The sequence below is a fragment of the Myiozetetes cayanensis genome, unplaced genomic scaffold (assembly GCF_022539395.1).
Source record: "Myiozetetes cayanensis isolate MyiCay16 unplaced genomic scaffold, myiCay2020 scf4, whole genome shotgun sequence".
NCBI lineage: Eukaryota > Metazoa > Chordata > Aves > Passeriformes > Tyrannidae > Myiozetetes > Myiozetetes cayanensis.
This window is the reverse complement of record NW_026087631.1, coordinates 71,420,101-71,441,706: the sequence shown is the minus strand read 5'-3', so window position 1 is coordinate 71,441,706 and position 21,606 is coordinate 71,420,101. Positions and strand designations below refer to the sequence as shown.

The 21,606-nt window shown below is 41.8% G+C and overlaps 1 protein-coding gene across 2 annotated transcripts in view; it reads left to right on the top strand.

The window, feature by feature from the left end:
• DYM (dymeclin) overlaps nt 1-21,606 on the top strand; it is a 206,802-nt gene that overhangs the window by 144,230 nt on the left and 40,966 nt on the right. For both annotated transcript variants that reach the window (XM_050329932.1, XM_050329931.1), the window contains one exon: nt 18,651-18,833. In XM_050329932.1, the coding sequence (XP_050185889.1) occupies nt 18,651-18,833 (183 nt within the window). The remainder of the gene's footprint in view (nt 1-18,650; nt 18,834-21,606) is intronic.

Below are 21,606 nucleotides of genomic sequence, written 5' to 3'. Positions count from 1 at the left end.
ATCTATTTATGTATATAAAGTCTGCAGGAGCAAAGTCTGGTGGTACCAGGAGAGTTCCCAGTCAGAGCTGACTTCGCCTGACTCATTCCCAATCCAGTTAAACCTACCTGCTGTGCACAGCTGGTGTTACTTGGAGGCCTGGAATTCTGCAAATGCTGATGAGTTTCTCTCTCATCTTGATAACCAGAATTAAGCTTTGCATTTGGGTGATGCGATTTCTGTGTTGTTTGTTTTTTTTTTTTTTTCTTTTCCCTCTCAGTTTGTGCTCCATAATGGGCCAAATGAATTCCAATATTTAGATTCTTCTTTGATTTTTCCCTGATTTATATGGTAAATAGAAAGCAGCTGTCTGTTTAACCATCTAACTCTTGAAACTCCTAGGCCCCTCGAGCGTCATCTGGAAGTAATGTAGCTTGTAAAACAAAGCTAAGAAGAAAAAGCAATGTTTGTTTTATGTGGGATGAATGACTTCAGTTGGGGTCCCTCTAATTCGGCCATTATGAGGGTTATTAAAAAGCAGTATTACAAAAGTGGTTTCAACAAAAAAGGAATATTTTGGGGGGGGAACTTGTATCTTGTTATTACAGTTGATTATATTCAAAGCTCCAAGTACTTCATAAACAGTCCTTCACTTTAGTTTCTACAGCAGAGAACCAACATAATCTCCCCTCTGCACATCAATAGATGTTAAAAGGTTCCCTGTTTCATTTACTCCCCAGGAAGAAATTGTCCTTTTTAATTAAGGGCACCCTATTTATCTTGGAAATTTGGTATTGCTAAAGAGTAGGTGAAATCGGGTCCATGAACTGCAGTATTTGCTGCCTTTTAAACGTAGTGAAACAAATCTAAAATCCATAAATGTTCTAGATGCGGTTACGTGCAAAGAAGTTCATTGTTTTTAGCTTATCCAGCGTTTAGCAAACAATTAATTCATTCACTATTGATGTGAACAATATTTGACCTTTAAATAAATGTTGTGATGTTTTGGGAGCTGGAACGAGATGATATTTAAGGGCCCTTCCAACCCAAACCACTCTGGGATTCTATGAATTCTGTGAATCATAGGATCATTGGAGTGGAAAAGACCTCTGAGGTCGTTGGGTCCTATAATATCTTCTGTGCTTGCACATGTAATGCTACATTAGATGTCCTGCAGCTCTATTTGATTTTTTTTTTTTTTAAATTATCTAAGTAACAGTTTAGTGCTGAACTCTGCCACCACACAGAGGTGTTTTCCTGTAAACGTGTGCTGTCGTGAAGAAGTAGAAAGTCTTCCCCGCGATCGTCTGATGACTCCAGTAATGATGCAGAAATGAAATTAAACCCCTCTTCCAAATAAACTGGTCAAGCCTAATAGAGTTAGTGTGATGCAATTAACGTTGTTTAGCTGGTAGTCTGTAAAAATACTGCTTGGTGGTAACTGCTGAGAACACACAAAATATGTAGAATTGAATACACTGTTGGCAGAACGGGAAACTTTTACAAATTAAATCAAGACTCCTAATTGAGATACGTCCATATTTGTCAAATACGGGGGTGAGGAAAAAAGCTAAGGTAGTTTTTTTTTTGTCATAATCTTTCTTTAAAACTCAGTAGAGCCCCTACTTTTCACCCAAAGCACTGCCCAGGTCCCTTCAGTATTCTTTTTGCCTCTATTTTCTTCCATTTCTATATGTGGCCAAGTAACTCTGTAGGTTTTTTTGATTGCATTGGCCAGGCATTGTTAATGGTCTAAAAAACCTTCATTTTTGAGTGTCAATTTTTAGATCCTCTTGTTGTCTAGTAGAATAAACTTAAAATATGATTATACAAGAACATTTTTACTAGTGTGTTGTTTACTGAAAGCAGCATATGGCAAACCAGTATAATGTTTTAGTGGGTTTTGTATGTATGTGGATTCTAGCAATTTAAGTTGCATTTAATGGGATCTTGTTTTGCACTATTTTACCTTCTTTTTGATTACTCTGAGTTGATGGCTCATGAAGTAACATTTTCAATGTCAGGCTATTCTTGGGTTTGCCTGTCTCCAGTTTAGAGCAGGAGGCCTATAAATACATTTTCTAAATATTAGTCATACCCTCCTTCAGATGAATTATATTTTAAAGACTATTACTCCTACCTAATTCCCCTATTTTTATATCACCAAAAAAAAGCTATTTCAGAATAGACTGAAATAACCAACCTAACCCAAATCTAAAGTGAACTTTTGTATTGAGTAATAGCTGAATTCTGCAGTTCTGTCTGAATTCTTAATCAGTACTTTCCTTGAAATGAATTGGAAACTTTCCTGTGAAAATACTGCAAAATTATCCTTAAGCTGAAGAACTATTCTAATATCCTTGAGATGCTGATGAATTTCAGTCTATTTAAACTTCTTCATATTACTATGAAGTGCTAATATTTATTTGCAGTTGGTCTTTGCATTATTGTGTCTGTAGGGATACAGGAGTTCCACAGAAGTGTCCTTGGTGTCTGGTACTTGTGTTATATAGGTGTTGTTAAGCCTTATTTCACTTGAAAATTCTCAATATTTTGGAAAATAAGGATGAAAATTACTTTTTCTTTTTTCTTTAAAGACCATTTTATGTGGCAGCAGCATCTCATGTCCATCTGAAAATCTTTTATTCTTCAAATTTACAAGACAAGAGAACAAATTGGAAGAAGTAGAAGAACTACAGACAGTAGCAATACAAACATCAGCTGAAGTAATTTTAAAAACCTGTTGTTGTGCCTGTTAGACACATTTGAAGCAAGCCGAATATGAACTTTGTCATGTTTTATTTAATAAAGGAGGAAAATTGCTTTTCCTCCTTTAATAGTTCTAGAGGTTTAGGGCATTGTCATTATTTTGCAGTAGAGGGTATAAAGGCAGGGCCTAAAAGGGTATAAAGAGGGCATTTGTTTGCATTTTTGAATTCAAAGGATGTGCTTTTGATAAGACCGCTCAAATGACTGTCCTTAAAAGATGATTAAGCCGAAGAAGTTGTGAGAGCTTGTGCTAGAAATACATGAGATCTTGGGGTTCCTTCAAGTCTCCATGAACTGAGCAGTATAATTTTGTATGCTAATTTTTCTCCTGCGCAGCTAATTGAGCTGCATTGGAGAGAACTGGAAGCCTGATGGAATACTGAGATTCCAGAAGGGTCTGAGGTGTAGCTATACATAGAAAACGTGATATATTATTAAGAGAAAGCACTCACAAGCCTGTCTATAAGCACAGTTTATTACTGCCACGAAGCCAAGTGCTGTGAAGCTCAGTTCAGACTAATGGCACATTTTGAAGTGCTTGGGTGGAAAAAAAAAAAAGGGGACAGTTCTGATCTCTCCAAGGCGTCCTTCTTACCTGGTTTGGCCTTCAGATGCTTTTCGTGCTGCTGGGTTGTTCAGGGCTTCTCGGAAGCCGATTGTTCTGGATGGTTCATGTTCGTCAGAGCTCCACCAGACAAACAGAACAGCCTAATGCAGTGGCTCTCCAAAGAGCAGGATTTATTTCCGTAACGGCAGTGTATTTCAGCAATGCGGGAAAACAATTTCTGGTGTTCCTAAAGCAAGGCTTTGATTGAAAAAAATGCGGTGCTTCAGAACCGTGAGTATGTGACCGTGTGTTATGAGCATCTCAGTAATTGCTTTTTTTTAAACATGCAGCCATGCAGGGTAATGGAAATGGATGTGGAAGGAAGCCCGTACAGAACCTTTCAGGCTGTTTGGTACTAAATACCTAATTGGAGTTGGAATTTTTATTTTTGCGCTGCTTTTTCTCTGTGAGGTATTGGTGGAACATGTTGTACCTTCCATTTCCAACTTTTTCTCTTCGTACTTTACAGGGACACTTATGGACAAACCAGGGAGTTTTTGAAACAGTTCTGGTTGTTGATTATAAAAATCAATCCATTTCTATCAGAGGGTAGTTAGGACTTATTTTAAAAGATAACGTAACAAAGTTCTTTAGAGTCTTTCATTGCAGTTATCCGTGATTTGGAATTGGAAAGAAAGAGAGAGAAAATAATAGAAGTGAAGGTAAACCAAGACTCAGTGATTCTGAGAGACATGATGAGAGGAAGATGGTCTTATCAACCCACGGTTTATCTTTTGGAGAGGCATTATCCCCCCTGAACAGCATTTCCCACTGTCTCACTGAGGGCAATTCTCCCACTAATGGCTGTTGTTAATATTACCTATAATGTTATGCAACTGCTCTTAATTGGCAGTGTGGGTGGCCAGGAGACTGAAATGATGGGATGAAGGAAGGGGGAATATTTAAAAGGGAATGAGTCAAGCAAGACTGAAAGACAGTCTTGGTATGAAGTGAATAAGAGAGAGGTTTGGAGAAGAATAATTATTAATACAGGCAGAAATTCACAACCAAAAGTGGCTTTTGAAAAAGCATTGGTTCCTCTCTGCTGCTCGTATGAAGTATCACATGGAGCAAAATAAGCCACTTGCTGAAAACTGATTTCCTCATCACCTGGCCTGAAAAGCAGCGTTAAAGAAATGTATAAGGGAGAATTTTCATTTTGTTTATCCCTAGTGACCGGAGTGGTTGCTTGTTCTCTGTAAAATTTCTTGGGGGAAACCTCTCAAAACGTATGAAGAGTGTATTTAGAAGAAATAGAAATTTGTAAGAATCTCTTTTATTCATGTTTATTGCATTGTATAGAGACACCCTAATGTGTTTCATGGGTGCAGTTAGAAAGATAGACTTTTAATTCCCTTGCCTGTAACCAGCAATTTATTTGAAATGTTTCATTTTTTTAATTGATCAGGAATTAAGTGATTTAGAGGAATACACTGCACATTTCATACGCTGGATCAGTTTTTATAAATTGGAATTATTACACAGAAACAATAACACTGAATTTGGACAAAAAGTAGGAATTCTTAACAAGCTCTGGGTTGGATACAGAGAGCTGGGGGGGTTCATGTGGAGAAGAGAAGGCTCCAGGAAGACCTGAGAGCCCCTTGCAGGGCCTAAAGGATCTCCAGGAGAGCTGGAGAGGGACTGGGGACAAGGGATGGAGGGACAGGACAAGGGAGAATGGCTTCCCACTGCCAGAGGGCAGAGTCAGATGGGATTTTGGGAAGGCATTGCTGTCTGTGAGGGTGGTGAGGCCCTGGCACATGTTGGCCAGAGAAGCTGTGGCTGCCCCTGGATCCCTGGAAGTGTTGAAGTCCAGGTTGGATGTGGCTTGGAGCAACCTGGGGTAGTGCTTTCAGTCTGATGTCTGGCTTTCTGGAGTTTAACTACAGCAACAGCAGGAGAGGGTTTGGAATAACACATATGAAAAACACTCTTTTTTTTTTCTTTCTTTCTTCTTAATTTATGCCAACATAAATTTTTCTCATGTTTTAGGGCAAAATAAGGGGGAAAGACATTTTAAAAACACAAAACAAAGACTCAAAACAGGAAAACGTAACAAAACAAAATAGAAAACCAAACCAAGAAGCTGATAGTCATACTCTACATCTGTTTTCTACCACTGAAATACCAAATATAAAGCCATGTCAGGGAAGTATCTTTTAAAACATTCATGAAGAGAAAAGTCTCTAATATATTTCTGTTGTTTAGTACTCCTGTATTTGTTGTCCCCAGTGCTGTTGGGAGAAGTCTGATTGCCTTCATTTCTCTGAAACAGAATTGGGACAATTCAGATACCTTTTCTTTTCAAAATTGTCCTTCAGATACGTTCCTGGAATGTGGTGGAGCTCTTCCACAGCTGCTCTTGTACTTATTTAGGCTGGAGCCCAAGCTGAGTGAGCTGTGTCCTGCTACTGAATATACAACACTTTCATCAAATACACTGTGTTCTGATGCATTTTTGTTGCTATCAAGCTGGTACAGTGTGTACAGAGCCTGTTCCACTCCATCATTTGTGTGCGTACTAGCCCAAACTCTTGACCTCAGAGATAATGTTTGCTAATAACAAAAAACAACCGTCCTGTTCTGGAGAAAATAGGATTTATTGTAACATTGCAGGTTCAATTTGTTTTGTTCACCGCAATCAGAGTCATTATCTGAAGTGTATCTCTTCTCCCCAGATAAACTGGGAAAATGGATGTTGCAGTTCCTAAAAGCAGGTCTTTCAACCGTTCACCAGCAGCTAATCTGTGGCACTTGCAGAGGAATTAGATGTTTACTCACTGCAGCCAAAAAAAAAGAGTTACCAGAACAAATAATGAGAAGTTTTCCCATTTCCACACTATAATCTTTCAGATTTTGGTATGTCAAGTCAATAGGAAGAGTCATGTTACATTCCCATGGAAAAAGGCTTCATGGAGTTTGTCTGAAATGTAAAATAATTTTTCTGCAATAAGTTAGCCATCTGACCTTGTAGTGGACTATGTTACTCAGAATTCATTAGAAAACTTAGTGTCAGTTATAGGTAAACAGTCATCATCACATACAGGGTTTTTGTGAGGAGGAGTCGACTGACTCTGGATGGATACATAACAAACCCAGGTGCTTCTCTGCCTTTCAGCAGTAATCTCTCATCTTGTCCCTGCCTGTCACTGCTGCACTTGATGAACCAGGCTGCACAAAATTAAATTTGATCCCAAAATAGAATGAGACTTCATAAATATTCCAGGAAATTTTATTTGGTTGGATAATGCAGTTTTTACATATTTCTATCAGGAGCGTTTTGCTTCAATATTTGACAAAATGTCATCTGATGCTTATAGTTCGTTTGGGAACAGGTACCTGTGTACATGGACTTCTGCAGTTGTTTTTTGTGAGTTTCAGGTTTTCCAAATCTCGGTTAAAGGGCTGGGTTTTGGCCATCAGGCTGCAGCTGCTTTGTGTTTCCAGAGCACTGAGCAGGAAGCAGAGCAGTGATCATCAGCTTGTGTTTTTCAGAACTGATGCAGTGTCCTTCTGTCCAAGTGTCCTTGAAAAGTAAGATGGAATGTAGTGAAACCATCATTCAATCTGAAAGTTACCCCATGGGTTTGGTTTGCCTGCTGTCAGCCCTCAGAAGGGCTGTTTCTTATCTCCTTATGATTTGCAGTTTATTCAGCTGGAGAAGATGAGTATTGGAATTTGTTCATGGAGGTTTTTGGGGCCAATCTCAATAGATTAATTGATACTTTTACTGTCAGTGACTAGTTTTGAAGAGTTGGTAAGGTAAGAAGAAAACAAATAAAACCCCTTTCTTATACTTTGTAATATTTTAAAAGGACTTATCTGTAGATCCTTTATACTGCAAACCACTTCAAAGATCAATAATGCAATTCTCCTAATACGATTGGCTTCTCACACCTTTGCTAATCTATCCCCTTTAATTTTCAAAATATTTACCACTGAAAGAATGACTGTATATGTATGCCAGGTGGTCTCATAAAGAGTTATATTTCTGAATTCCTTTCCTAGCCATGCTGCTCTCTCTTAATATGTGATATGATTCTATGATAAGAAATGAAAGCCCTCTCCGTGATTTATCTTCAGCTTTGATGGCTGTAAAGCAGCATATTACTGCTCACAGCAGTTTGGGAATCTGGTACCACAAACCCCTTATCAAGTGTCTCTCACCTGGTACCTGACATTTTGTGTCGTGTACCGCTGGTGCTTTGTACTGAACCACCATAAGAAGTTTTCTGTGTGCACACAGTCGCCTTCTGCACATGTTGAATCAACCTTTTTTGTGCCACTGCTACTTTTAAACATGCCTGATATTGTCGTGAGGCCGTCAACAAGGGGGGGGTTTTCCATCTTGTGGTGATTTTCCATCGATGCGCTGCCCATCTCAGGTTGCCTTTGCAGGGCCTTGGTGTCTGAGCAGAACAGGAGTCTTGCACTGCAGAAGCAGGGGCAGTGTGGCCTCAGCAGTAGCACCCCTTCACTTGCCTCCTTGGCATTCCCCACGCTGTGATGACGGATATGTCTGCTCTGCAAACGCCTTCTTGACTTTCTTATGCCTCCCACAGAAATCTCAATAGCAACTTTCACCCCAAGGGCAGGAATACACAATGTTTTGGCTGCTGGGTAGAGAGCAGCACTGACTTTTCCCACTGACATCCTGTGTGTGTCATCAGGACCGGAAGATCTTCTGCTTGGATAGTATGGAAATTATGGAAACTCCGCACAGGCTGTTTTTGTTACTGAGAACTTGGATTACACAGACTTGCTTGTCACGTTTCTTCCCTTAGACAGAGTAAAAATTATTCAGAGTGGTACTTTCAGTGGGAGACAACTGTCATGGTTCCAAGTCAGTAATGGTTTTGAAATCTCATGGCAGAGACGCTGAACCACAGGATCTGATCAATGTGGAAATAGAGGAGAACTTAGGAATTCAGCTTCTGTGCAGTTCACAGCTTTGGTCAGGGGTTGCTGTATGCTCAGGCTGGTTTGATATCTTCCCAGTTAAAATTGCTTAGACAGTAAGGGTAGGTCTGCAGAACGATGGAATCACAGGTTTATGTTAGAGAAAACCTCCTAAAATAATCAAGTCCAGCTTTTCCCCCAGCCCTGCCAAGGCCACCACTAACCCACAAGTGCCACATCCCCACAGCTTTGAAATCCCCCCAGGGATGGTGACTCCACCACAGCCTGTGCCAGTGCTTGACAGCCCTTTCATGAAGAAATTTTCCCAGTATCCAACCTTTAACATCCCCTGGCACAGCTTGATGCTTGTTTGCTTTCGTCCCTTCCCTTGTTCCTTGGGAGCAGAGCCCAACCCCTCTGGGATCCATCAGGGAGTTGCAGAGCCAGAAGGTGCCCCCTGAGTCTCTTTCTCTTCAGGATGGGCCCCCCCAGCTCCCTCAGCCGCTCCTGCTGCTCCAGCCCCTTCCCCAGCTCTGTTCCCTTCCCTGCACACGCTCCAGCCCCTCAGTGTCTCTCCTGTCTGAGGTGCCCAGAACTGAGCCCAGGATTTGCGTAATCTGTGGCACTGAGTGATTTTCTTGAATGACAGCAGTTGATTCATGGGAGATATGCTAATATATGTGTATATATAATTGTGCCATGAGTGTCATAGTTGTTACTGCTAAACATAATAGTGAGGGTGAAGAATATAGTTGATAATATAGTCAGAGAAGATGTTGGGGGTATAAAGAACTAGTGGATAAATCCTGTAACTGTGGTGTACTGTATGGAGGAAAGTTTGGGAGGTGTGAAGGAAAAATGTGAAGAAAACTGTTTGGTTTAAATTGCTAATTGGTCTTTTTTTCTGGCCGTTTGCAAGATGTCATGTTTTTCCCATCTTATTCTTCTTCATGAGAGAAATAAGGGTTTCTCTACTTCAAATAACATCACACAGGATGAAAAGCTTAAGAACCCATTCCGAAGAAGAAGTAAAGATATGACAAGGATGATTAAATCTGAACTTAGGTACATACTGAAACAGAAAAATGGGTGTGTATGTAGTGACTGTACCAACCTACAGAGCTGTTAAGTTTGTTCCTTCCTGGAAGACCACTTACTTCCTTCGAAGAGGTTCCTCAGAAACTGTGTTTAAGAAATGTACTTGTAAGTCTATAGATTTCAGTAAGTACCATTATGCATGAAACACATAGATGGGAAATTTTGTGTTATATAACACCTGCCATGCGATTGAAAAAAATAAAATTAGGAAGTACCTGAAGGGAGCCTACAAGAAAATGGAGAGGGACTTTTTGCTAGACCATGGAGGGACAGGGCAAGGGGGATGGCTTCCCACTGCCAGAGGGCAGGGTTAGTAGGATATGGGGAAGGAATTCCTCACTGTGAGGGTGGTGAGACCCTGGCACAGGTTGCCCAGAGAAGCTTTGGATGCCCCTGGGTCCCTGGAATTGTCCAAGGCCAGGTTGGATGGGGCTTGGAGCAACCTGTGATAGTGGAAGGTGTCCCTGCCCATGGAATTGGGGTTGGAATGAGATGGTCTTCAAGGTTCCTTCTAACCCAGTCCATTCTGTGATTCCATGGTGAGTATCAAGGTTTCACTTCCCACAGCAGTAATTACTTTATGACTCCTCCAAAAGGATTTGTTGGTGACATTTTGCAGCTAAGCTGAATGTGTAGGGCTGGAATCAGAAATTTTTCACTTGAGGAATGTCTTTAAAGTCCTTGAACTCTTCTCAAGGTAGATGGGTTCTGTTAATTAAAGCCTGTATCATAATGATCTATTTACCTTTGTATGGTAGAGTTGGTGTTGCGTAGGGAACTTGTCCTTTCCTGTTCTACCAGTCAAACTAAACAAAATCTTCCCATACCTCTAGGGAATACTGCTTAGTTTCAAGGAGAAGTGGAGAAATCTCCGTTTCCTTTCAGCAGCAAGAGAACCTCATTAGTATTTCAAGCATGATTTGACAAAAATACAAATTCACAGTTTTAACTTTAATTTTCTTAGCAGGAGTGCTGTCATTTTCCTAGCAGCAGTTTCTTCCCCAGTTTTGTGGGACCTTAGACAATGATGGGGTTTAGTTTTACTGAATAGTATTTGCATTTTGTTGTCATTGTTGAGTGTGGTTTGGAAATGCTGTCTTCGTTCATCTGCAATGTTGGAGCCCCTAGCTGGTGACTATCAAGTTTTTTGGGCACTGTGGGTGATTCCCCTTGTGCTGGAGTTTCTTGGTGGACTTAGACTGGCCTCTTGAAGAGATATCTGGCATAGTAATTTACTTTTTCTAAGATAGTTGGGATGAAAATAGTTTGATTTGATTTGATTTGATTGATCGTGGGGCTTTGAGCAGCCTGGTCTAGTGGAAGGTGTCCCTGCCAATGGAACAAGATGAGCTTCAACGTCCTTTCCAAACCAAACCCTTCAGAGATTCTTTGAACTGTAAAATCCTCAGTAAACAGGTAAAATGGACAGAGGACTAGAACTATGAAGCATCACCAAGAATCAGTTAAAGCACTGGGGGAATTTGGGCCATTTTATAGTATTTTTGATTGATTTTGGACTTTGAGAGAGGGAAAGGGTAAATTAAATTATTTCAACATGAAGTGTTTTAGGATTGGAATTTCCAGGATAGCAAGGACATGGATGGAAGAAGAGATGAAGGTGAAGGTGGGGCCAGGAGATGAGCTGTGGATTAGCTGTAGGTCAGCTGGATAACAAACCCAGTGAAGTCACATAAGAAGTACCGATAAGGCACCTACACCGCCACTCATATATAGACATGCCCTCAGAAACAGCTTTGTATTTCCTTGGCCAGTGGCTATTCAAGCCCAGCGCTGTAGCAGACATGGTTTCATCCAAGCAGTTGGGTTTGCTGCCTTGGCAGGTGTTGTTTGGTGTGTTTTCCCTTGGAGCAGCAGCTCCTGAGCCGTTTTCCCTGGGACAGGACAAACCACCACGGCATCTCCTACGGCGTAGCCTTGTCATGGGCTGTGGTGGGCACTGACATCGCGGTATGGGCTGAAAGCACCGTGTTCCTCGTTGGGAATGCTGTGTTACCACATGGACTGGCTGGACATGGGGGAAAACCTGCCCTTTTAGCTTGCTCAGTTATTCAGGAGGGCAATGAATGAGTGTCAGGATGGACGGTTTGTTTAGTAAAGTGTCTAGCAACAAACTTTTGTCTGGTGTGACAGCTCTGCTTTCATTTCTAGGCAGTGATCAGAGATGCCAGAGTTACTTTTTGAGGTATAATCACCATAGGCCCTGCATTTTTTCACTTAATACCTACTTGACCAAAAGTTGTCTGGTTTTGACATAGAACAGCCGAAGTGTATTGCCAGTAAAAGAGATGAAGATAAGATTCCAGTCACCAAAGGCTTGGCTTTGAAGTTCCTTTGCTCACTGAGGTCAAGAACAGCTTTCTTGTGAGCTTCCTTCTTTCCCCTCCGCTCTTCCACTCCTTTGGCAGAGCGAGTTTATTTTGTTGAAGGTTTTATTTTCTGCTGAAAATGCAGGAAATTCAGACAGCTCTCTTGGAATCTCCCCAAAGCTAATACAAACAAGATACATATGCTTCTCTTAAAGCAGCTAAAAATAAAGTAAATTATTTGAAACTATTTAACTGTAGATATTCCTCTTCAAAGCGGAAAGGGAAGTTTACATCATTTATAATTGTGGATGCTGTTAAATTATGTTATCAAGGTGAAATTCCCTGAAGTGTCACTTGTCTATTCCACAGAGAAGAGTGTGGAAAACCGTCCTGGAGTCTGTAATAGCTGGCCTTCAGGCAGGCATGGAAGAACTAACTACTGAATGTACAAAAACATAATTATTTGAAGTATTCCTTAGCATGTACAAAGCCAGATGAAAAAAAAAAGTGATGGAAAATGAACTGAACTGTTCATTCAAATGTACATTTTCTGGCTGCAGCTTATGGATCTGGAACAGTTTACCAAATCTTTCCTTCTTGTTTCTCCTTGGTGAAAGGAATGGCAGGAGCTGTTTGGGGTTAATTTGGCATTCTTAGTCTTTTTGATATCTGTTAAATATTCAGGACGTGTGTCTTTTTGTTTTCCATTGCTGACAAAATTGCCTTTATAGTCATGTCTGCGTCATGAAGGAAGTAGTCATTTATGACTACAAATTTTTATGATTTATGTTTGCAAATTATGGAATCTCACTGATGAAAAATTATAGTGAATCATCGTGAATAGGGGCTCAGAATGGAGAAAAGCCATAATTAATGTTGCCTGAGCAACGTCCACCCTCACCTTTCCTCTATCCCTGCATCCACGTGGAAGCCTTCAGAGCTGAGGATGATGGGTGGGTCCCACCGTGGGTGCAGCAACACAGAACTGGTGCAGCCCTCCCTGGTACGTGGAGTGCTGTACCCAGTGCGTGCTGCACCTTCCTCTGACTCCTCTTCCTCTGTCCTGCCCAGCTGGGAGAGGAGGACTTGACCCCACCTGCAGAGCTGCCTCCAGCTCTGGGGGCCACGACAGCAGAAGGACGTGGAGGTGCTGGAGAGAGTCCAGAGGAGATGCTGCCAGGGCTGGAGCCCCTCTGCTCTGGAGCCAGGCTGGGAGAGCTGGAGGGGTTCACCTGGAGAAGAGAAGGCTCCAGGGAGACCTGAGAGCCCCTTGCAGGGCCTAAAGGATCTCCAGGAGAGCTGGAGAGGGACTGGGGACAAGGGATGGAGGGAGAGGACATGGGGGAATGGCTTCCCACTGCCAGAGGGCAGGATGAGGTGGGATATTGGGAAGGAATTGCTGTCTGTGAGGGTGGGGAGGCCCTGGTAAAGGTTGGCCAGAGAAGCTGTGGCTGCCCCTGGATCCCTGGAAGTGTCCAAGACCACGTTGCATGGGGCTTGGAGCAACCTGGGATAGTGGAAGGTGTTCCTACCCATGGCAGAGGGGTGTAATGAGATGATGTTAAAGTCTCCTTCTAACCCAATCCATTCTTGGATTCTCTGACTTTGAAGGGGTCTCTCAGAACTACCTGGGTGAGTGGTGAGTCCAGGATGGTTTTGCTGCTGTGAATTGTGGAGTTCCTGGGAAGGAAACTATTAGAGCATCCCCAGCTGCTTTAAGTAGCTTCTTCCCAGCTTTTTCATGTTGTGTGCACTCCTTGCTCTACTGGAGAGGGACCTGCAGTGTCAGTCACTGTGAACTAAAGCCACTGAGCTGTGACATACAGAAACTTGCACTTTTGAAAATTCAAATGTCAAACCATCCTATTACTGGCAGCAAGATCCCACTTGCTAAAAGCCATTCACTGTCATAAGCAATAAGTTCAGGACTGTGTTTGGACATGTTTTTTTTTTGTCAGCCTGCATTTCCATCATGTGTTTCTTTTGCTATTACTTGTGACATTCTGACTTTACTTCATCGGGTTTCTTTGGATTAAGACTTCAGTACCATGTGCTTTTCCTGTTGTGTTAGGGTTTTTTTACCCTGTTTACTTTGTGCAATTGTAGGGTATTGCCTTACCCGTCCCTGCTCAGGTTTTGTTTTCTGAGGCAGATAAGCTTCTTCCTGCTTTTTTGTGCTAACTGTATATTTAGTAGTTGTTTAGCTGAAAGTATTATTTGTCTGGAAAATTACTGCAATATGGATGCACAGTGAGACATGGAGCTTCTTTAGCAAGCAGCAGCAATCTGGATCTATATACCTGCTGTCGTTTGGTGCGTGTGACCATTCGTATGGATCTTGCCACAAAGGAAAAGGTGCTCTGTTAGATCACAGATTTGTAAAAAAAGTTTCAAAGTAGACCTGTTTAGGCTTAAAATTATTTGTTGTTTTGGACTGGGAATTACTATACATCCAGGTAAAAGGAGGGGGGAGGGGAATGAATAGTTGCATTTAGGTGAATTCTAGTTTGCAGTAAATAAATATATAATAATACAAATAATATATAATCTGAAATATGTAGTTGTCATGTGGACATGATATGACACTTAAGTTTTGTGGACCAGTACTTTTTAGAGTCATGGAATAGAATCCCAGAATGGTTTGGATTGGAAAGGGGCCTTAAAGATCTTCTCATTCCACCCCCTGACACGGGCAGGGACACCTTCCACTAGACCAGGTTGCTACAAGTCCCATCCAATCTGGCCTTGGACACTTCCAGGGATCCAGGGACAGCCACAGCTTCTCTGGGAAACCTGTGCCAGTGTTTTACCTCTCTCATTGCAAACAGTTTCTTCTGAATTTCCCCTCTTTCAGTTTAAAACCATCACCCCTTGTCTTACTACTACAGACCCTACAAAGAACTCTGACCCCATCTTTCCTATAAGCCCCCTCTTTAAATTTTTAACCTAAGGAAAATAACTATTTCATTTGCCATTTCAGCCTGAATTTAAGACTCCCAATAATTCCTTGGATACAGCTCTGTTGTCACTACTGGAGATGGGCAGCTGAAGCATTACCCCAGCTCAGGTTGTGTGGCCATCTGCATGAGGGATGGTTATGCAAACTTAAGCTGAATCACACAAGGACGTGCCTCCCTTTATCTCCTCAGAATTGTTAACATTTAGAGGCTGGAAATTTGCATTAACTCAGAACAGAACTTTGTTTACCTGTTCTTTATTATTGCAAAAATTAAAAATTAATTTGATGTCAAATTGAATTAAAGAGGTGAGCACTCAGAATGTTCTGTTGGGGGAACCAGAAGATGGGTACCATAAATTAAACAGGTTTTTGGTGACACTGAACTTCTGCATCCTCCACTGACAGTGTTTTATCTTTTGATGGGTAAATATGTCTGTAAAGAACCAAAGTATGAGCACATGCCTGGGGTTTGCTGTTAGGCTGCTTGACTTCTTTGATTTTTATAAACCATATACTTTTCAACTGGTTTTACACATCAGTGTGTAAGTACTGACCTGGAACTCTTTGCCCAGGAGGATGCCATGATAGTTAGTAATTATATTGCAGTAAGGAAAGCAACAGTATTTCAGCCTGGTCAGATCCAAGAACATCCAGCTCTGCCCATCACTTGCCTTTGCACTTTTGTGTCTTCCTTGGTAGTGTTTATCAAACTCAAATTGTTTTTCTCCAGATAACATTCTCCATTGTCATATTTTCCCCTGCATCCTCTCAGATTATTTCCATTCTCTTTCCTCTGGCTTGATCACTTGTTTTTTCCTTTTTCTTTTAACAAAAGAGACCCAGACTACCCAGAACTCTACCTGGCTCTCTTGCAGCTGTCGCTGCTTGGTTTATTCCTCGTGCAGCTAGAACATGACAAAGCATCTGGCTTTTTGCCTTAAAAATGGGAATCTTTGCAAGAAAAGCACCACATTTAATTCCTCTCCAGAGAAGGAACGTGAGGTGGTTCCCTAGGATTACCCTTTAATGCTGTGTCTACATTCCCATCCCTTTTGCAGTTGTAATTTCAGTCTCACAGAATTGGTACCAAGCTTTTAGTTTCCACCTTTCTTTTAATTATTGGTATAATTATTTCCAGGGGTATAAACCAAAAAAAAACAAAAACAAAAACACACACAAACAAACAAACAAAAACAAAACAAAACACAAAGGAAAAAAAAGATTGGGGAGGACTGATATACATCAATGCCAACAGAGCCATTTTCTGAGCCCTGTTTTCTAAAGGAATACTGTAATAATTTTAAATGTGATTGCCACATTGAATTTGTCAATTGTAAGCATAGGAAAATGCTGTTACTTTGAACTCCTCTCTTTTAAATGTGCTGTTTAATAGATTGAAACTTGTCTATTCGTCCCCTGCAAATCAGTATCTGGCTTTTCTTTTCATGTAACAGCTAATCCAGTCAAAAACATCATAGTCTTACACTGCTGCTGAGGATGGTGGGGTAGTCCTTGACTTGGCCATGCACATGCAGCCTTTCAGATGTGTTCAGCTGCTCTAATACACAGGGTGATAGACTTCAGCGGCAAAATGTTTTCGTAGCCTTGTTTATACCTGTCCTGATGCCATGTCTGGGTGCAGGGGGGCTGTACCCTGATACTGGTGATGCAGAGCAGAAAAATCACACGGCGTTTTATCAGCTCTTTACTGCATTTCTCCATTATCTCGTCCAGATGCTGTCCTTGGCTTTCAGCTTGTTTTTTCCTTTGTTTTGAAGACTTCCAAGCCCTTAGAAATGCTTCTATCGCTAATTATAGGAGAGTACGGTTCTCCTGATAACGTATATGCAATACCGGGATTCATTCCCACTTCTCTATCTTTCTTGGAGGTCATTCTTCTTATAAATTATTCTTTTCTTGTCTAGTCAGTTTTGGGTAAAAATCTTCACTGTATCTCCTGTTTTTCTTCGCTGGAGTCCCAGATTCTTCACCTGGAATGTGGCAGCTGAAAAGCAGATGGTTGATTCTGTCCATCAGCTCCTAAAAACTTTACTTACTGAGAAATGACTCCTGCAACTTTTCACTGAAGCTGACCACGGGCAGTCTCCATCCTAGTTGAAGATGGTCAGCAATGCTTTATGCTTCAACTAGGTGTGTGTCTGGTGTTTAAGGTGAAGGTATTTTATTAAAAAGCATTTAATTTTTGAAAAGTAGTCGTGTGTTTTCTTACCTTTCTGGTAACTGGGTAGATCTCACTTGATTCTGAATCATAATGTTCTGTAGAAGTCACGTAATCTGTATTTTAGGATGGTCACCAGCTCACCTTGCTGCACTGGGGAGGGAATTTTGCCAGTGCTCAGAGGTTTTTACAACACATCATAATCTAGCGTATTCTGAAATAAATCCAAGCTGATAGGCAAGCATCACTACCAAGATGAGTTAGGTGTGGATTTTTCTTCAGATTCCAGCTGAAGCAGTTATTTCATTCCCACTACCAGAGGGCAGGGTTAGACAGGATACTGGGAAGGAGTTGCTGGCTGTGAGGGTGGGGAGGCCCTGGCACAGGTTGGCCAGAGAAGCTGTGGCTGCCCCTGGATCCCTGGAAGTGTCCAAGGCCAAGTTGGAAGGGGCTTGGAGCAACCTGGGCTAGTGGAAGGTGTCCCTGCCCATGGCAGGGGGTGGGATGAGATGAGCTTTAAGGTCCCTTCCAACCCAAACCATTCTGGGATTCTGTGATTTACACTTCCAGGAAGAAATGCACCTTTGCTTTGCGTTGAAAGCAGCCAGAGCAAAGTGGTAGCAAAGAATTTTGCTCTTTCTGATTCTAACCAGGACAACAAAAACTTCCTGTGTTCTCTTCTGCCTTGGTAAGAATGTACATCTGAAGTGACAATTCCTACAGTGCTACTCTACAGTAGAAAATAACTATGTACAGGTTGAAGGGCAATCCAGCAAAATGCTGTTGCAAGTACTGCCTTATTATGAAGAATTTAAGTGCTCAGAAAATGAGCTTTTTGGGCAATTGGTGAAGAGATATATTGGTGATTTCAGTGTTTGTACCCAGCAAAAAAACTCAGGCTAGTTTAGTATGATTCACACTCTTGCCAGACCTGTAAAGTCTCCCAGTCCTGTGTTTGATGTGATGGAGAGACCAAACTATACAAGCAAGGTAGAATTTCCTTTTTTAACTCTATTCCAAGGGAGGACAGACAGCTCTCTAGTCTGAGCAATCGTATTGGAAATATCATGATGTGGAGCTCAAGGAGAGGAATTCAGAAGGCTGGCAGGAGTTCACATGCCAGCTTGTTCAGCTTAGAAAGTTTGAGTTTCAGAATCATCAGGAATGGTTTGTCAAAGGCACTGACAAGATGAAAAGCTCTACAAGTTTATCTTGAGTGTTAAAGCTTTAGTGCACTGCAAAAGGAGACTTCTTTTTCATTTATTACAAGTATTCTTCAATGCCAGGAAAATAGTTTTAAGGAAAAAAAGCTCAGAGGGATAAAGTCTGGTAACAGTGACAGATGTTCAAGGTACAGTGAGGTTTGATCCAGTCAGTTTTACTTCTACTGTCTTTGCTTTCCTCTTTCACCAGCCATTTTTTTATTTTTCTGATACTTTTTCTCTCTTCTCCCCTTCCCTTCCTCCCCCAAGGAGGGTCTCAGCAGAAGATGTGTTAAATTAAATAACTGAAGCGCTTTTACTTAGCATAGGAAAGGTTGAGAAAACTAAGTTCATTTAACCCTTGTTGAATTTGGCTGATTGCTGTAAGATAATGCTTTGTGTCATGAGAAGATGGTTCCTGTTGAGAGAATCAAGCTGTGGGGCTGAAGACTAGTGTGATGCATTTCAACATATCTCTTTCCAGATACTGGGGTGCCAGATTTGCTCACCACAGAGACAGCAACCATCTAATAGCTCCATTAATAATAATTACCTGTGCGCTGCCTTTATTACTCAGTGTTTTTTACAATGGAAAAGGGCACACTAACCTTTTATTCCTTTCTTAAAGGCGCAAGACCTCAATGTGATCGAGGAAGTGATCAGAATGATGCTGGAGATCATCAACTCCTGCCTGACAAATTCCCTCCACCACAACCCGAACCTGGTGTACGCGCTGCTCTACAAGCGGGATCTGTTCGAGCAGTTCCGGACTCACCCTTCCTTCCAGGACATCATGCAAAACATAGACCTGGTGAGTGACATGTGATGCCAGGGGTGGTTTGCACGTGGTTATTTGATCTCCTCTGAGAGGTGGAAATATTCATCACCTTCATCAGTTTGTTTTTAACGTGTTGAGTTTCTCTTTCCTATTCTTCTGGGTCTCTGCTCTAACAACTTCTGGGCAACACAGAAACACGGAATGGTTTGGGTTGGAAGAGACCTTAAAGATCATCTAGTTCCAACCCTCTAACTTCTTTAAAAACTCTTTTCCACATCTTTAATTCAGCAGAGCCAGGGGGATTTTGAGGTGCCTCTGGTAAGGAATTCCCAAGCTGTGACACATTTTTCACCCCTCCGAAGGGAGGACAGCGTCAGCTTCTCTTTACTGACCCTTGATAGAAACGGGTCTGTCAGGAGAGCAAAAGCAGATTTTCATCATCAAACAATCCTTTTCTTTTCTCTTACTCCCATCACCAGCCTATTAATGAGCGTAAAAAACATTTCCCTTTCTTTCAGTCAGTATTTGCAGAGCTGAGCAATGCATGAAGCCACACTAAATGCAAAATACTGAAAGAGAGGGCTGAGCTGGGTGCTAAATCTCTTGCTGCAGTGAATAACACGTTTAGTTATTCACTCAATATCTAAATTACTAAATGGCTAAAAATCTGCTCGTCCATAAAGGAAGGTAATTTTAAAAGTGGAACTGAAATCCTGCTCTGTACCTATTCCTTCTTCTTCTGTTCTCACTTCATGTTTTTCTGGTCATGCAAGAGCTTGGAGAGTGGAGAACTTGAAGCTCAAAACTCTCCAAACTTTCAGCAACTGCAGACTGCAGCCACTGTGATGCTGCCTGGATGATTAGGACAAGGTGTCTTCAACTTGTGTAAAGAGGATATGGTGCAGTGAAGATAACAGTAGTCTTCATTCCTGACTGAGATAGGGATCTTTTCTGATTACTCATCCAAATTCAGGGTAGCTGGTGGTGTCCAGATCCTTCTGCATGCAGCCCTGTGCCTCCCACAGATAGCAGCACATCCTTTCCTTTGTAACACTTAAATGTAGGTTTTCCTCGACAATTTAAACGATTCCTCCCCAAAACTATTTAATATTGGCTTACAGCATAATGCCAGTTACATTCAGAAACTATTTAAGGCTTTCCAAGGGAGCATGTTGAATTTTAAAATAGCTCCTTTGTTAGAGAAGCGAGGATGTCAAAAAAAAGACTTTTTTAAAAAAAAATTTTTTTTTTAAATGTACCTGTCACCAGCTGGCAAGTGGTGAGAGCTGTCAGCCTTGTAGATCTGAATAAAAGATGAGATTCAGCTGACTCCTCGTCTACCCTGTCACGTCCTGCACTTCATACACAGTATTGGCAGCACCACCATCCTGTACAGAACCAATCTTTGTCTTGTGTGCTACAGCCAAAACGTTCTAACTGGTCTTACTATCCCTTGGAAAAGTGGCAAATCATGTTAGTTTTGCTGTACACGCTGCAGGGAGCTTGCCTGGGACCACGTGGGCAGGATCTGAGGAAAACAAAAAGTGGGTTTCTGTCTCAGAGAACTTGTCAGGCTTTTCTCTGCAGTGGTGGAGCTGGGAGCTCCATCCTCACGGCTCTGTGTGGGACATTGTGGATGACTGAAATGTAGATGTGCTCTACAAGGAGTCATAAAAAAAAAAACACCTTCAAAGATTTGCCTCAATAGGTTTCTAAATTGTATATTGCTGGAGGCTGAGAGATGTATTCATGGGGAGGATCTCCCTATTCTTCTCTTGTTCCATTTAAGGATCCATCCCAGCCTGCTTTCAGACAGAAGGGTGAGCTGGCCAGGCTTTTCGTGTGGCCAGGGCTGGTTATTCAGAAGAGGATGGATCCAACAACTTCTCATGTACTGGGGAGCTGTGTTGGGTTTTGGGCTGTTGTGATCAATGGAACTTTGTGGCAGAAATTGTGTAAACTGTAGGTGGAAGTGGAAGGTGTTACAGCTTTTGGTAATGGAAGACTGGGGAAGAGAAGTTACCATTCTGAAGCCCCCCAAGGCATGTGTGCAGAGGTTGTGCTACAGCCCTCTCTTTGTACTTTCTCTGGTCATTAAACATCAGAGTGGGTTTGGATTATCTGCACCCATGCCACAGTGGAACCATGAGTGTAATTTTTGACAATGGCGTGGAGTGGCAGGACAAGGGACAATGGCTTCCCACTGCCGGAGGGCAGGGTTAGATGGGATATTGGGAAGGAATTCCTGGCTGGGAGAGTGGTAAGGCCCTGGCACAGGTTGCCCAGAGAAGCTGTGGCTGCTTCTGGATCCATGGAAGTGTTGAAGGCCAAGTTGGACAGGGCTTGGAACAACCTGGGATAACAGAAGGTGTCCCTGCCCATGGCAGGGGGTGGAATGGATGTTCTTTAAGGTCCCTTCCAACCCCGACCATTGTGGGATTCTGTGATCCCCATCATCGGATGGCACTAGAGATCCACCTGAGCAGAAGGGGCATGTTACACTCTGGGTCACTTTGACATCCCTCTGCTCCATCCAATTCCACCCACCGATTGGCGGGAGATTCTTTGATCCTAAGCTGCAGTCCAGATTTGTATTTCATGCAGAAAAACTAACAGACAGCGTGGTAATGTTCCATATTAAAGAAATATGACCAAAATACAGAATATGTGAGGTCTGTAATGAGTTTTGGACACCACAACAGTTGCCAGCTTGCCTTGTCAAGAATATATAAAATAGATATGACATATATTGACTTTAATACTTACTGTTTTTACTCTGTTGCACATAATGTTCTCATCAACCAAA